The sequence below is a fragment of the Chlorocebus sabaeus genome, chromosome 16 (assembly GCF_047675955.1).
Source record: "Chlorocebus sabaeus isolate Y175 chromosome 16, mChlSab1.0.hap1, whole genome shotgun sequence".
In the NCBI taxonomy this organism is placed as follows: domain Eukaryota; kingdom Metazoa; phylum Chordata; class Mammalia; order Primates; family Cercopithecidae; genus Chlorocebus; species Chlorocebus sabaeus.
This window is the reverse complement of record NC_132919.1, coordinates 48,755,073-48,769,935: the sequence shown is the minus strand read 5'-3', so window position 1 is coordinate 48,769,935 and position 14,863 is coordinate 48,755,073. Positions and strand designations below refer to the sequence as shown.

The following is a 14,863-nucleotide window of genomic DNA, read 5'->3' as shown; positions in this document are numbered from 1 at the left end:
CCTAACCAGACCTGCTTAGTTCCTAAGTTTCCAGTCGTATGTAGGGAGAATTCATATTGCAGAGCGTTCCCCTGAAAATACCACAGTCTGTTCAGTTCCTGAGATTGGACGGCAGTTCAGATGACAAGGAATGTTGCCCATATTCGCCATGTATTCCCTTCATGTGCCTTTTTTCAAAATCCTTATTCAAATGAATGTTTATCTTTTAATTACTGTAGATGCCTTTTAAAAAATGAGTCCAGAATGGCCTCCATGTAGAGGAAGAACCCCATCCTTCACATTGGGCACAGGCCCTCTGCATTGGGCAGGGCGTTGTGTTGGTGGCCCAGGCTCTGCCTGTGTGAGTGGGCAAGAGGTTGACCGTGGCCTCAGCGTGTCCTGATTTATACTGTCTGAGTTATCGTGGCACCCTAGTGGCTTCTGTCATCCCCTGAGATTACTGTGTTCCAGTCATAAATTATCAAAATGAATCTACTTGTTTTGTTTTTCTGTTTCTTAGAGAAAAGTTGTTGATGATAGAGCCTAGAGTTGATGAAGTGAGAAGTGAAGCTCTGCACTCCGACAGTGACTGACATAGTTGCTGGGACTAGAGAGAGGCATGGAGATGGGCCCATGACAGGAATCCTGTCCTAGGAGAGCATCCTGTCCTCATGGCAGGTGTCCTTGTCTGTGGCCCTGCTGTCTTGGCATAGATTGCATCTTTATGGAATCAGTGCTACTCAGTGTTGTACAGAATGATTTTAGGACCAGACACGGTGGCTCACGCCTGTAATCTCGACACTTTGGGAGCCCGAGGCAGGAGGAGAACCACTTGAGCCCAGGAGTTTGAGACCATCCAGGACAACATGGAGAGAACCTATCTCTACAAAAATAATACTAATAGTTACATTTTTAAAAAATGAAAATGATTTTAGGAGTACTTACAGAGTTTTACTGTCACTCTGCATTTTGTTTCCAAAGTGTTAAATACACGTGCTTTACTCTGAAAATCAAGTCAATACTTTTCTTATTACAAGTATTTTTAATTCAAAAGACATTGTCTCTAACTTCAACAGTGAAGAAATGTATTTCCAGTTCCAAAACCTAATAACTATGTCTTTAAGTTGATAGTAATTAAACTATTTGTAAGCTTTCCTTCTGTTAATTAATGTGCATTAATGAAAACTCTGTTTTCCTACTCAGAGAGAGCCAGCCGAGGAGGCCTTGAAGAGTAACAATATGAATCTTGATCAGGCCATGAGTAAGTCATACAACATCCTTTTTAAAAAGGTACCCAGCTGTGAAGTTTTACTTTCCAGAAGCATTTGGTTGTAGTCATGGTTTAATGGTTGAATATGTCCTGGGTAGACAGGACCAGGCCACAGTGAAAGAGCAACCACACAACAGGCTGGAACCACAGAGTGAGTCTCTAGGGACTAGTGGACTTTGGAGCCGAATCGCCAATACCATAGTTGAAGCATGTTGGCTTTTCTCAATATTTTCCCGTATGTTTTAAAGGGAGGTAATAATGACACTCTGAGAGACACTGGAACCACACACTGGACTTCACTGGACGCTGAGTGCGTTCCTCATGCCTTGCCCCAGAGTGGACTTGCCTAGGGGCCAGCAGAAGCGTTGCCTTGCTGGTTGAGCACCAGCTCTTGTTGAGAGATAAGATTTTCTGTCAAGGAACAAGCAACCCTAGTTCTGGAGCTGCTTTAAAAGTAGTAATAATGTTAAATATTTACATTTAAATATAGTTGATTCTTATTTTCTTGGTGGTTATGTTCTATAAAGTCACCACAAACACTGAATTAATGAATACTAACCAGTGCTCCTAGGAGACATGGGGTTGGGTTCCTAGGAGACACAGGGTTGGGTTCCTATGAGCCTTTGCTCACAACATTTTTGTCAACCAGTCAATATATAACCTTGTTTTATATGTTTTTCTGTTTCAAGACACCTTATTTAATATTGATATATATTTCTCACAAGTAATTATATGCCATATTTGTTAATACTAAAACATTAACCAAGAAGGGTGTACCATTTTTCTGACCCTGGATAATGTGACCATAAATTTATTTGGCTTTCAGACTCATAACAATGCCTCCACTACACTCACGAATCCACAAATTTAGCCTCTTTTCCATAGCTCTATCACATGCCCAAAGGTTACTTGAGTACTTCTGAGCAGCCTCACATACAGGTCAGTGAATTTTCTCTTCCTTTTTCTGGATGTACCATGTCATTGATTCATGATCATTGAACTCAGGGCCAACAGTGCTTTAACTCATGCCTGCATGAAACTTACTTGACACACATACTTCCTCCGTAAGGTGCTTTACTGCCTTCTTGAGCTTAAAAACAGAAGACAGCACCTCAGCCCCACATGGGGGGACCATTTTAAACACCAGCATCACTGCAGAAAGCACAGAAATACGAAAAGCATGACAATAAATGGACGACGAAAAGGACACTTCTTTACAGCTTGAGATCTGAGGCTCAACCTGAACTGGGAACATGAATGTTGGGCAACTCACATTTTTTTGCCAATCTGCACATGTCCACAAATAACCACAGAAGTGCTGCAATTATTGATTTGGGGGTTACAAATTTTAGCAAGTAGGACAGTTTTACAAGTACAGATTTCATGAATAATGAGGATAGACTGCAGACTGTCTGATCATGCACGTGCGACAACATGTGGTGCAAACTGCCAGGGTGGGACAGAGCAGGGTGTGCTGCAAGAGGTGAATTCTAACTCCCTAGAACTGTGGAGCAGGATGGAGGGTGGGCCAAACACACACTAGTCATTAAGCCAACAGAGCCATGAGAATAGAAACAGTGTCTGTTTTGCACAGTATTGTATCCCCCACATCTGGAAGAACCCTTGCAGATACAGGACTCGGTGAATGGAGAGGCACAGCCATGAAGTAGGAGAGGAGCTGTTGCAGACAGAATAATCGGGAAGGCCCCTGCAAGAAAGTGACCATTGAGTTCACCAGAAGTGAGGAAGCAAGCTGTATAGAAAACTAGGGGAGGGGGTGCATCCCAGGGAAGAGGACAAGCCAAGCCCCTGAGGACCAGCCATGGCTGGTGTGGCTGCTGCAGAGAGAGCAGAGGAGCGGCAGGGCCAGATCAGAGAGTGCAGGAGCCATGGAAGGATGCACGAGACCAACCCCCATCCCCTCACCTGAATCCTTGGCAGCCGCTTGTCGGGCTCAGCCCTAGCAAAGCCAAGGGCTGTCTCTGCCCCTGGCTTCCCTGCGTTTAAAGGGGTGGAGGGTCTCCATCCCTCCTTGAGGCCTTAGCTGGTGCCTGTCTTGTGCTCAGCACTCACTTGTTTTGTTTACAGTGTTGCTTCTGTTTGTTGTGCTCCAGGCGCTCTGCTGGAAAAGAAGGTGGACGTGGACAAGCGTGGGCTGGGAGTGACCGACCATAATGGAATGGCCGCCAAGCCCCTCGGCTGCCGCCCGCCAATCTCCAAAGAGTCTTCCATGGACCGCCCCACCTTTCTTGACAAGGTATGAATATAGGTGGTTTTTTGTTTTTGCTTTTTTAACAAGAGGAATTTTTCATTTCAACTGTGTCCTTAATACAAGCCAGATTAAAAATTTGCTGGACTGTAATACTTAAATGACTTTTGTCCATTTTTTTCTAACATTATGAATGTTTAACTCAAAGAAGGGAATGTCGTATTTCATGTGATGTTACTGAGAATGAAAAAGACTGGGATTGAAAATAGATTTTCATTTTTATTGTGTGATCTTGGCTGGTTTTCTGCTTCCATTTGTCCGGTGGGCAAGGATCATCAGATTTCCATTTTAAAACACAAATATCTCATTTTAAAAACACAGATCTTCCCTTTGGAAATGATGTGTTACATGTTTATCCTCAGGAAAAGAGATTGGAAGTGGTGGGGCTTGGGCACCCATCTCTGGCTGCCCCTTGTCAGTTGGCCACATGAGTGACCACAGCAGGCGTCCGTGGAAAACTCCCTGAATGTTTAGCAAGTCCAGTCACAGCTCAGTCCCCAGTGTTGTCATGTAATGATGTCCCCACTCCAGATTGGTGTGACTACAAAGCAGAGAAAAGCATTGCACTAAATTCAATGCAAACATTGAGCCTTGAAAATAAAATTGAAGTAAGGAAGGACACATTTAAAAAAGAAATCACCAATGAAAGGAGGCTGGGTGTGGTGGCTCACTCCTGTAAACCCAGCTGAGGTGGGTGGATCACCTGAGGTCAGGAGTTCGAGACCAGACTGGCCAACATGGTGAAACCCCATCTCTACTAAAAGTACAAAAATTAGCAAGCATGGTGGCCCACGCCTGTGATCCCAGCTACTTGGGAGGCTGAGGCAGGAGAATTGCTTGAACCCGGGAGATGGAAGTTGCAGTAAGCTGAGATCGTGCCATTGCACTGCAGCCTGGACAAGAGAGCAATACTCTGTCTCAAAATAAAAGAAAAAAATCAATGAAAGGAAAGGCTCACAAGCAAAGAATATCAGAGATGGGACTTGATCTTACTCTCAGAGTCCTCCAGCACGTGATCTGCCTCAGCTGCAGCTGTGGGGTAGCCCAGGGTGAGGCTCACATCCTCGTCCTCGTCCTCGTCCTTCCCATCGCCAGTGTGGACAGAGTTCAAACTCATAATGCCCAGTGAAATTGGAATTACAGATAAATAATTTTTGAAATCATACTAAAACATTACTGTTCATCTGAAATTCCAGTGTAACTCAGCATCATATATTTTTATTTGCTAAATCTGACAACCCTAGATTGGGACCCTGACATTTAAAATATGGAATAATGCACAGGCTGGTTGTGATGTTAGCTGACATAAATTTGCAAAAGACCTGGCACATAGCATGACCTCAATAGATGTAAATAATAATAATAATAATAATAATAATAATAAGGTTCTGTCTTTTATAACTTACTTTTATAACTCACCCTCTTCTTAGATTACACTATGAAACTGCTGTGTTTGTAGGTCAAAAACAAATGTCACAGAATTCAACCTATGTGTACCTACAGCTTTGGTAAAAAAAAGAATCTGTTTGTTTGAAAATGGTTGTAAAGTGCTTGTTGCCAATGCCTCCATCCTTCCTCTGTGCTCCTACCTGTTAGGAGCCAGTAGTTAGGAGAATAGTAGCAGCTAATATATGTGTTTGTAAAATACTTTTAAACTGAAAACAGCATCTTAATCCTATTTCTTTTTTTCTTTTTTCCCCCTCTTGCTTTTGCCCATGTTCTCCATTCCCTTATCCACACTTTTTTGATCTGTTAATTATTTATCCATCCATGCCTCCTCTGTTTCCTTGGGAAACTGTTTGGTGCTTTGTCTGCTGATGGACACTGCACACAGCTCACCCTTTCTTTCTCCAATCAGGATGGCGGCCTCGTGGAAGAGCCCACGCCTTCACCGTTCTTGCCTTCCCCAAGCCTGAAGCTCCCCCTTTCACACAGTGCACTCCCCAGTCAGGCCCTGGGTGGGATTGCCTCCGGGCTGGGCATGCAAAACTTGAATTCTTCTAGACAGGTAAGGCTGTTGGGAGAGAGCAACACGTGGCCTTTGTTTTACCTGCCTTCTAAAAAATGTGTGTTTGAGACATAAACTTTCTTATTTGTAGTTAATACCTCTATTTTAAAATATGACTGAAAATGTACAGGTAGTTGAAATACTACCAGGATTTCCCTTCAAGTGACTTATTGGAGTCAAGGGTTGAAGTAGGAAATGCTTTAGTTATATTTATTCTTAAACTTAACTAAAACGTGTTAAGTTCAGCACCCTTGGTCTAACTTGGGACTGGCTGAAGTGATAATGTGTTACACAGTGGTCTTCGGCTGCCAGATCCATCCAGAGGTCCAGGTAGTCCCCAGCCTCTTTCCTCCTGGCAACCAAAACGTTACATCTGTTGATCTGTGAGAAAGCACCACATTCTCCCCCTTTTTCCCAGAAATAAAGATGACATCTCTTGCAAGGTGGTTCTCAGGAGTCACACTGGCATTTTTTCCAGACTTCAGCACTCTTTGGGTACAGGCGGAGATCACCTTTCTAAATCAGTTACTAAAGGAAGGACCTGAGAGTGTCGTTTGCCACTTCATCTTACTTTTCTCATATAGACTCTTTTTTTTTTTTTTTTTTTTTGAGATGGAGTCTCGCTCTGTCACCCAGGCTGGAGTGCAGTGGCCGGATCTCAGCTCACTGCAAGCTCCGCCTCCCAGGTTCACACCATTCTCCTGCCTCAGCCTCCCGAGTAGCTGGGACTACAGGCGCCCGCCACCTCGCCCGGCTAGTTTTTTGTATTTTTTTAGTAGAGACGGGGTTTCACCATGTTAACCAGGATGGTCTCGATCTCCTGACCTCGTGATCCGCCCGTCTCGGCCTCCCAAAGTGCTGGGATTACAGGCTTGAGCCACCGCGCCCGGCCTATCATATAGACTCTTAATGTGAAGTGTTGTACCAAAAAACATATGATCCTTTCCCATCCCTAGGACATCCCTTCTCTCTGATTTTCTTAGGGATGAGGTTGACACACACACACCCCTTGGAGACATGTCTCTAAGACACTGTGACATGTGGGTGGCCAAACAGCCTCTGTGTGCCCATTGTCCCAGTGTTGTTACCAGTAGTGCCCTTTCCACTCACCAGCGCCCAGCTGTGTGATCCTGGCAATCTGACGTTACCCCCATGGTGGTGATACAGTGAGACCTCCCATTTCCATTGTTCTGCCAGCTTCAAGTCAGCAGCCCAGCTAGGGTGTGCACTGGGGTTAGTTCACAGCTGTTAGGTTCACAGAAGGGGGTCTCTGCCAGTGCCTCTCAGGCGGCTCTTCCCAAGTGAAGCTATACAGTACCTTACCTCACCTATTTGTCAGGTAACTCATTACACAGAGTGAAAACTACAGCTACAATATCTTTATCATAGTTAATACAGAATTAACTACCTGAATTTGTCAGTTCATTCCATTTCAAGGTTTATTGAAATAATAACTATATTTCCTGTTTGAAATGTTGCCGGCCGGGCGCAGTGGCTCAAGCCTGTAATCCCAGCACTTTGGGAGGCCGAGATGGGCGGATCACGAGGTCAGGAGATCGAGACCATCCTGACTAAGGCAGTGAAACCCTGTCTCTACTAAAAAAACACAAAAAACTAGCCGGGCGAGGTGGCGGGCGCCTGTAGTCCCAGCTACTTGGGAGGCTGAGGCAGGAGAATGGCGTAAACCTGGGAAGCGGAGCTTGCAGTGAGCTGAGATCCGGCCACTGCACTCCAGCCTGGGTGACAGAGCGAGACTCTGTCTCAAAAAACAAACAAAAAAGAAATGTTGCTATCCTCTTAGATTAGTAATCCCCACACATTATTATTATTTAATTTTTATCACATAGTTTTGGAAATGTATATTAATCAAATAACCGTATTCATGTTGCTATTGTGTGTGAAACATTGTATGCTGGTAGTTTCTTTGAATGGGGTAACCTTCTTGTTGTATAAATGACACTCATTAAAAATTCACTTGGGGCTGAGCCAGGTGGCTCACACCTGTAATCCTAACACTTTAGGAGGCTGAGGTGGGTGGATCCCGAGGTCAGGAGTTTGGGACCAGCCTGGCCAACATGGCAAAACCCCGTCTCTATTAAAAATACAAAAATTCAGGCCAGGCATGGTGGCTCACACCTGTAATCCCAGCACTTTGGGAGGCCGAGATGGGTGGATCACGAGGTCAGGAGTTCAAGACCAGCCTGGCCAACATGGTGAAACCCCGTCTCTACTAAAAATACAAAAAATTTAGCCAGGTGTTGTGGCGGGCGACTGTAATTCCAGCTCCTTGGGAGGCTGAGGCAGAGAATTGCTTGAATCCAGGAGGCAGAGGTTACAGTGAGCTGAGATCGCACCACTGCATTCCAGCCTGGACAACAGAGCAAAACTCCGTTTAAAAAAAAAAAAAAAAATAGCCAGGCGTAGTGGCAGGCATCTGTAATCCCAGCTACTCAGGAGGCTGAGGGAGAAGAATCACTTGAACCCAGGAGGCAGAGGCTACAGTGAGCCAAGATCACACTACTGCACTCCAGTCTGGGTGACAGAACAAGACTCTGTCTCAAAAAAGTTCTCTTGGGTACAAGCTGACAGTGGTAGGAAGTAGAAACGATTTTGCATTCACTTAAAATAGATCATTTCACCCTACCTCCAAACAATGTTTAATGCCTGCCTTGGTAACATGTCCAATTCTGTCCCTGTACAGATACCGAGTGGCAATCTGGGTATGTTTGGCAATAGTGGAGCAGCACAAGCCAGGACCATGCAGCAGCCGCCACAGCCACCAGTGCAGCCTCTTAACTCTTCCCAGCCCAGTCTCCGTGCTCAAGTGCCTCAGTTTCTATCCCCTCAGGTCAGACCCACATCCAAGCAGGACTAAGCAACAGGATGTAGATGCCGGTTTTTCGTGGGGTCCTGTGTTATCTGGAAGTCACTATTTTAAAGTGAGAGCTGAGTTAATCCATGTTTAAGAGAAAGCCTTCTGGTTTTTAACCTATAAATTAATTTTAGACTATAAAGTAGTAAACTGATTCTCCTGACCCAGGAGACATTTTCAGAGCTTGCTCCTTGGAATGCCTCAGCCACCCAAACTAACATTTGGCATCTTCCTAGTCAGAAGCAATATTGAGGGGAAAGGACCTGCCCAGCACAATCCTATTGATGTGCTTTTGTCCCAGTCTTTCTCGAGAAAATTATTCAGATGAACCCAGTGAACTGTCCTAGTTTGGTGGGAGAGGAAAGTGACATGCTGTAGTATTGCTGAGGATGTAAAAGAAACCCTTAGAAGCAGCCAAGGACTGAATCATGCTTTAATGAGAAACTAAATGTGATCTTATATAATAGTATGTATATTATAGATTTTCAGTTATGTTTAATATTCAGCATTAGATCATTTTTGCCAATAGAGATGGGGTTTTTTTTCTTTCTTTCATACCTTTTTAGAAGTGAACCATAGAGATTGTTAAGAGAAAAAGGTTGCCGGGCGCTGTGGCTCACGCTTGTAATCCCAGAACTTTGGGAGGCTGAGGCGGGTGGATCACCTGAGGTCAGGAGTTCAAGACCAGCCTGGCCAACCTGGTGAAACCCCGTGTCTACTAAAAATACAAAATTAGCCAGGTGTGGTGGCGCATGCCTGTGATCCCAGCTACTTGGGAGGCTGAGGCAGGAGAATCGCTTGACCCCGGGAGGTGGAGATTGCAGTGAGCCAAGATCACGCCATTGCACTCCAGCCTGGGCAACAAGAGCAGAAACTCCTTCTCAAAAAAAGAAAGGAAAAAAGGTCAAATCGAATTAAGGAAAAGGATATTGCTGTTTTACATGGCTCTGAGGCCTAATATATATCAATTGTTGTTGTTAATATTGTTTATTTTTAGCACATTTTACAATTTTAGGCTTTGGACCAAGTTTCTAATTACAGTGTTAGTTCTTACCCCTTATAAGGTATTTGATGATCGATGGTATTGATAACATCTTTGCTGTGTGGGTAACTCAGGGCTCTGGTAATTCTTCCCACGTAATTCTGATGTGAAGGTTGACTGGAGCCTGCCCTGAGAGAGCAGCAGCATCTTGAAGTACTTAGCACATTCTCGCATTCTTGTAGCAGAGAGGGAAAAAACTGCTTTCTTCCCCAAGAGACCTCTAATATCAAGAAGATAGTTAAGATTTCTGAGGGATCTTATTTTCAAACTGTCCCAAAAGAGAATGTGTTAATTCGTCAATCTTCTATTATTCATAAAATTTAATTTAAATGTGTTCAGTTTGTTGGAATATAGTGTCTTAGTCCGTTTGGGCTGCTGTAACAAAATACCTTAGACTGGGTCATTTACAACAGCATGAATGTATTGCTTGCAGTTCTGGAGACTGAGAAGTCCAAGGTCAAGGTGCCAGACGATTCAGTGTCTGGTGAGGGCCCGTTTCTCAGAGATGGCATCCTCATGTGGTGGAAGGGGTGAGCGGGCTTTCTCAGGCCTCTGTCATTAGGATGCTAATTCCATTCATGGGGGCTCCTGATCGCCCCCCAAAGGCCCCAGCTCTTAATACCACCACAATTAGGGTTTAGGTTTCAACATAGGAATTCTGGGGGAGGGGGACACAGACATTCAGACAATAGCATATGGGAAGGCAATGCTAGCATACGAAAAAGAGCAGGATGCACTAGGCACTGCACTGAGGGTAATTCTCTATAATTGTTCAAATCCAGGTTTGTGCGCTGAGTTGATAGTGGACAATTATCAGTGTAACTAATACATTTAACTATTATCAGGTAATAAGATAAAAGTTATTAGATAATAGTTAAATGTATTTGTTAGGATGTAGGATAAGCTACTATAACAAAGAGGCCTCAAAAAACAGTAGTTTAAACTAGGTAGACATTGATCTCTCTCAGGTTACAGTGCAGAAAGAAGCAGTGCAGGGATTGGGGGCAGCTCTGCCACAACCACTTCCCAGTAACAGGGAAAAAGGCAGCACTCTTGTGCAGGTGGCCTTGAAGTTGCACACACCACTTCCAGTCACATCCCATTGCCCAAACCTAGGCCACAGCTGCACCCAGTCTGAGAGGCAGTAGCAGAAGAATCAGTTAGTCTTACCCACACAAAGCAAACCAGCATGTCCCAAATGGCAAGGCATCTGTGTGCCATCTCACTGTTTCTTCCATATTTCCATGTTACCTGTAAGTACTGATAGGAAGGACACAGAACCTTGGAAAGTTCATTTATAATTAAAGTATTTGGAGGATGAGATCTCTGAAGACTTCCCTTCTTCCTTCCCTCCTTTCTTTTTCCTTTCTTTCTTATTCTTTACTTGCTAACTACTAATATTAAAATGTCCATACATTTTTTAATGGCCTTTGACATTTCACCCATGAGACAAATATAATTATTATTGCAAGATCTGGCCGGCAGCCCGCAATGCAGCAGGGCTCTTTCTTTGTTCCCAGGCAGATTGGCAGGTCGAGAAGTAAAAGACACACACGAGATAGTGAAAGCTGGGTTCAGCATGTCACCGCCTTCTGGTCCTGCGATGCCGCCAATGCACTGGATATACCAGCATTTATTATTAAGTTTAGTGAGGGCAGAGTAGGTTAGTGAGGGATATAGGGTCGTTTGATTATGAGGTGAGATGATCACATGGGATGAAGTAATTCTTTAACATAATATCAGTATGCAGAAGTAGAGTATACAGAGATAAGAATTTACAATGTAGTGTGTGCATCAGCAATTTCTAACAGAGCCTTAAAACAGAAACACAGTCTGTCCATAACCTATGTTTAGTAAGATACTAATCAGTAGTAATAATTGCAGCAAAAGCTTGTTGCAAACAATCAATAGAAACAGGGCATGAAACTGTACAACTGGTTAGACCACAGATTCTTAGAAGGGAGTATGCCTTAACCCTGAAGAGACCTAGAAGAGCCATGGCAAGCAAGATAAGGGCATTTATAACCCTATCTTATCCATATGAACAAGCATCCCTCATGCGTCCGTTTATAGGCTCTCCACAAGGGTTGTATTCCATTCCCAGAGCTATGAACATCTGCTTTTCTGGGATAGGAGTCTTGGTGATGTGAAACCTCCCTGACTGCGCGTCCGTTGATAGGCTCTCTGCAGTGGGAAGCACATCACGCGCTGTTGGCTCATTCTGGCAGCCCAACCTTGCGTTGTCTTTATGCAGTCCTGCATGCAATTTTGTATTTACAATAATCAGGGGCATTTATTTTTTTTTCCGTAGCAGTAGTTTCCGGGGATCTCCCTACAAATTATCACTTAATCATTTTTGCATTTTGAAAAACGACATGGGCAAGTAGCTACTTTGACAGAGATACAATGGCTGACCGCGTATTTTTTGTTGAACAGGTTCAAGCACAGCTTTTGCAGTTTGCAGCAAAAAACATTGGCCTCAACCCTGCACTATTAACCTCGCCAGTTAATCCTCAGCATATGACGATGTTGAACCAGCTCTATCAGCTGCAGCTGGTGAGTGGACAGACCCAGGCGAGTTAGAGCACGCAGGCCAAGTGCTCTCCTGGTGCCCATGCAGATGCACCAGTGTGGCGCACCACTGAGAGCAGCAGTTGTGATGACGTTTGTCTTCACATCGGGGATGTCATTGAGACTGTCTTAAAATATTTAAACTCTTCATGAGTTAGGAAGTTCTCACTCAAAGGTGTCCTTACTAAGTTTTGTAAATGTTTTGGCCTCTTTGTTTTTGTTTTTGTTTTTGTTTAGAGGCAGCATCTCACTATGTTGCCAGGCTGGTCTGGAACTCCTGGACTCAAGGGATCCTCCCACCTCAGCCTTCTGAGTAGCTGAGACTACGGGTGTGCACCACTGCACATGGCTTGGCCTCTTTGTGTTCAAAAAATCTACCAGCTTTTATAATTAGGCATGTCTTTTCACTTGAGCTCTCAGCCAGAGTTTCTGAGAAGCACAGAACACAAAAAATCATTTGAGTGACTATTTTCTCAATAATTCTAAGGATGGTATACATAAATACTATTCTAGAAGCACAGGAGAAAAATTGCTTTGTTACATATAGTAGATACCTTAGAACATTAGAACTTAATTCTCTCATGAAACCCCGGTCAAGAATGGCTGATGTGACCTAATAATTCTTGAAAGTTTTTTTTTTGTTTTTGTTTTTGTTTTTTTTGAGATGGAGTCTTGCTTTGTCGCCCAGGCTGGAGTGCAGTGGTGTAATCTCGGCTCACTGCAAGCTCCGCCTCCCGGGTTCACGCCATTCTCCTGCCTCAGCCTCCTGAGTAGCTGGGACTACAGGCACCCGCCACCGCGCCCAGCTAACTTTTTGTATTTTTAGTAGAGACGGGGTTTCACCGTGGTCTCGATCTCCTGACCTTGTGATTCACCCGCCTCGGCCTCCCAAAGTGCTGGGATTACAGGCGTGAGCCACCATGTCTGGCCTGAAAGTTTTATAACTACATAATCTTGATTTTTTTTTAATTTTCTAACAGTCTTACTGATTTTACCATAAATTGCCATGTCATTGTATACCTAGATGCCTACTGAAATTATATACACTAAAAGACCCAGTGAATTATTTCATTCTTTAATGTGGGTACCTGATTTATTTAGCAGTCTTAGCCAGCAACTTCATCACCTAGCAAACGACTAGGAATCGGCCAAGCACAGTGGCTCGTGCCTGTAATCCGAGCATTTTGGGAGGCCCAGGCAGGTGAATCACCTGAGGTCAGGAGTTTGAGATTAGCCTGGCCAACATGGTGAAACCCTGTCTCTACTAAAAATGCAAAAATTAACTGGGCATGGTGGTACACATCTGTAATCCCAGCTACTTGGGAGGCTGAGGCAGGAGAATCGCTTAAACCTGAAAGGCGGAAGTTGCAGTGAGCCTCGCACCATTGCACTGCAGCCTGGGTGACAGAGCAAGACTCCATCTCAAAAAAAAAAAAAAAAATGACCAGGAATCATGAAGGAAAAAAATTTTAAAAAAAAGAATGGGACTCCAAAAGACAAAACCATTGGCATAAGATCTTTGCTAATAAGAGAGTACTTGAGTCCTCCTCAGTCCTTCCCCTTTGCCGTTTTTTAGACATATGTCCAACAAGTTTGAGGTCTGGCTTTTCTGTAAGCAGCAGGGGAGGATAGAAGGAAGGAGGGAAGGATGTGTCCCAGAGGCATATGCTATGTATGTGTCCTCACTTTAAGGGAGAGCACAGAGCTCTAGACATGAGGTCAGGACCAAGGCTTGGCCCTCAGAAACTGTTTTTTCTTTTTCTTTTTTTTTTTGAGACGGAGTCTTGCTAGTCTTGCTCTGTCGCCCAGGCTAGAGTGCAGTAGTGCAATCATGGCTCACTGCAGCCTCCACCTTATGGGTTCAAGTAATTCTTCTGTCTCAGCCTCCCGAGTAGCTTGGATTACAGGCGCCCGCCACCACACCTGGCTAATATTTGTATTTTTAGTAGAGACGGGGTTTCACCATGTTAGTCAGGCTGGTCTCGAACTCCTAATCTCAGGTGATCCTCCCGCCTCAGTCTCCCAAAGTGGTGGGATTACAGGCGTGAGCCACTGCGCCCAGCCAGAGACTGTTTTTCCATCTATCAGAAGGGAAGAATCGCTGTGGGGAGGCAGTACACATGTGCAGTCCTGTTGCTTTCAGTCCTGCCAGCTGGAGACCACTGACCTCCAAAGGAAAGGAGACAGCTCTGAAAACAGGCACTCATAGAAAAAGCATGCAGGTTTAGAACTGTTACTATAGAGGAAGATTGCTTTCTGCCGCTTGATGACGCAGGCATTGTTGTATTCTGACACAGAGCTGATTTTCTTACTGATGTGCTAGAATCTTTTAGTTATACAGTAAGTTTTTATTGACTCCATGGTGTGAAAGACGTCAAGAAAATGTTGAATTACAATAGTGTGTTCTTATTTTAAAACAATGTATTCTGTTCTTAAATATTTTTCCAGAAAAAATGGAAAAATAAAGTTTCAGTGCTTCCATAAGGTTAAGTTTTAGGGCCTATGAAGATTTACTCAAGTATTTTATTCCTCCATGATTACAGATTAATGAGGCATTTCTAATAGTACAATCTCCACCTTTATTTGGATTCTACTTTAATGAGTCCTTTTGCCAAAAATGTCCCTAAAATTCATGTTGTAAGAAAAAATTATGATATTCAACCAACATTTCAAAACAGTCAAGTGACCAAAGCTTCTATGTCAGTGTACAGAAGAATATCATAACTTTAACCAACTTTGTAGATGACAAGTTCATGTGACAAAAATGCCCACAAATCTGCATTTCAGGTTCTCTCTTAGCTTTCATTCCCATGATGTTATGGAGATGACCACGTTGTTTAACACACATTATT

The 14,863-nt window shown here is 43.8% G+C and overlaps 1 protein-coding gene across 13 annotated transcripts in view; it reads left to right on the top strand.

Annotated features, from left to right (window-relative positions):
- Window positions 1–14,863, top strand: part of TNRC6C (trinucleotide repeat containing adaptor 6C) — a 151,827-nt gene that overhangs the window by 113,762 nt on the left and 23,202 nt on the right. For 8 of the 13 annotated variants that reach the window (XM_073004972.1, XM_073004970.1, XM_073004976.1 and 5 more), the window contains 5 exons: window positions 1,183–1,240; window positions 3,364–3,506; window positions 5,353–5,526; window positions 8,228–8,374; window positions 11,877–11,996. In XM_073004972.1, coding sequence (XP_072861073.1) covers window positions 1,183–1,240; window positions 3,364–3,506; window positions 5,353–5,526; window positions 8,228–8,374; window positions 11,877–11,996 — 642 coding nt within the window. The remainder of the gene's footprint in view (window positions 1–1,182; window positions 1,241–3,363; window positions 3,507–5,352; window positions 5,527–8,227; window positions 8,375–11,876; window positions 11,997–14,863) is intronic. The other 5 variants (XM_073004974.1, XM_073004969.1, XM_073004973.1 and 2 more) reach the window with 1 other exon arrangement.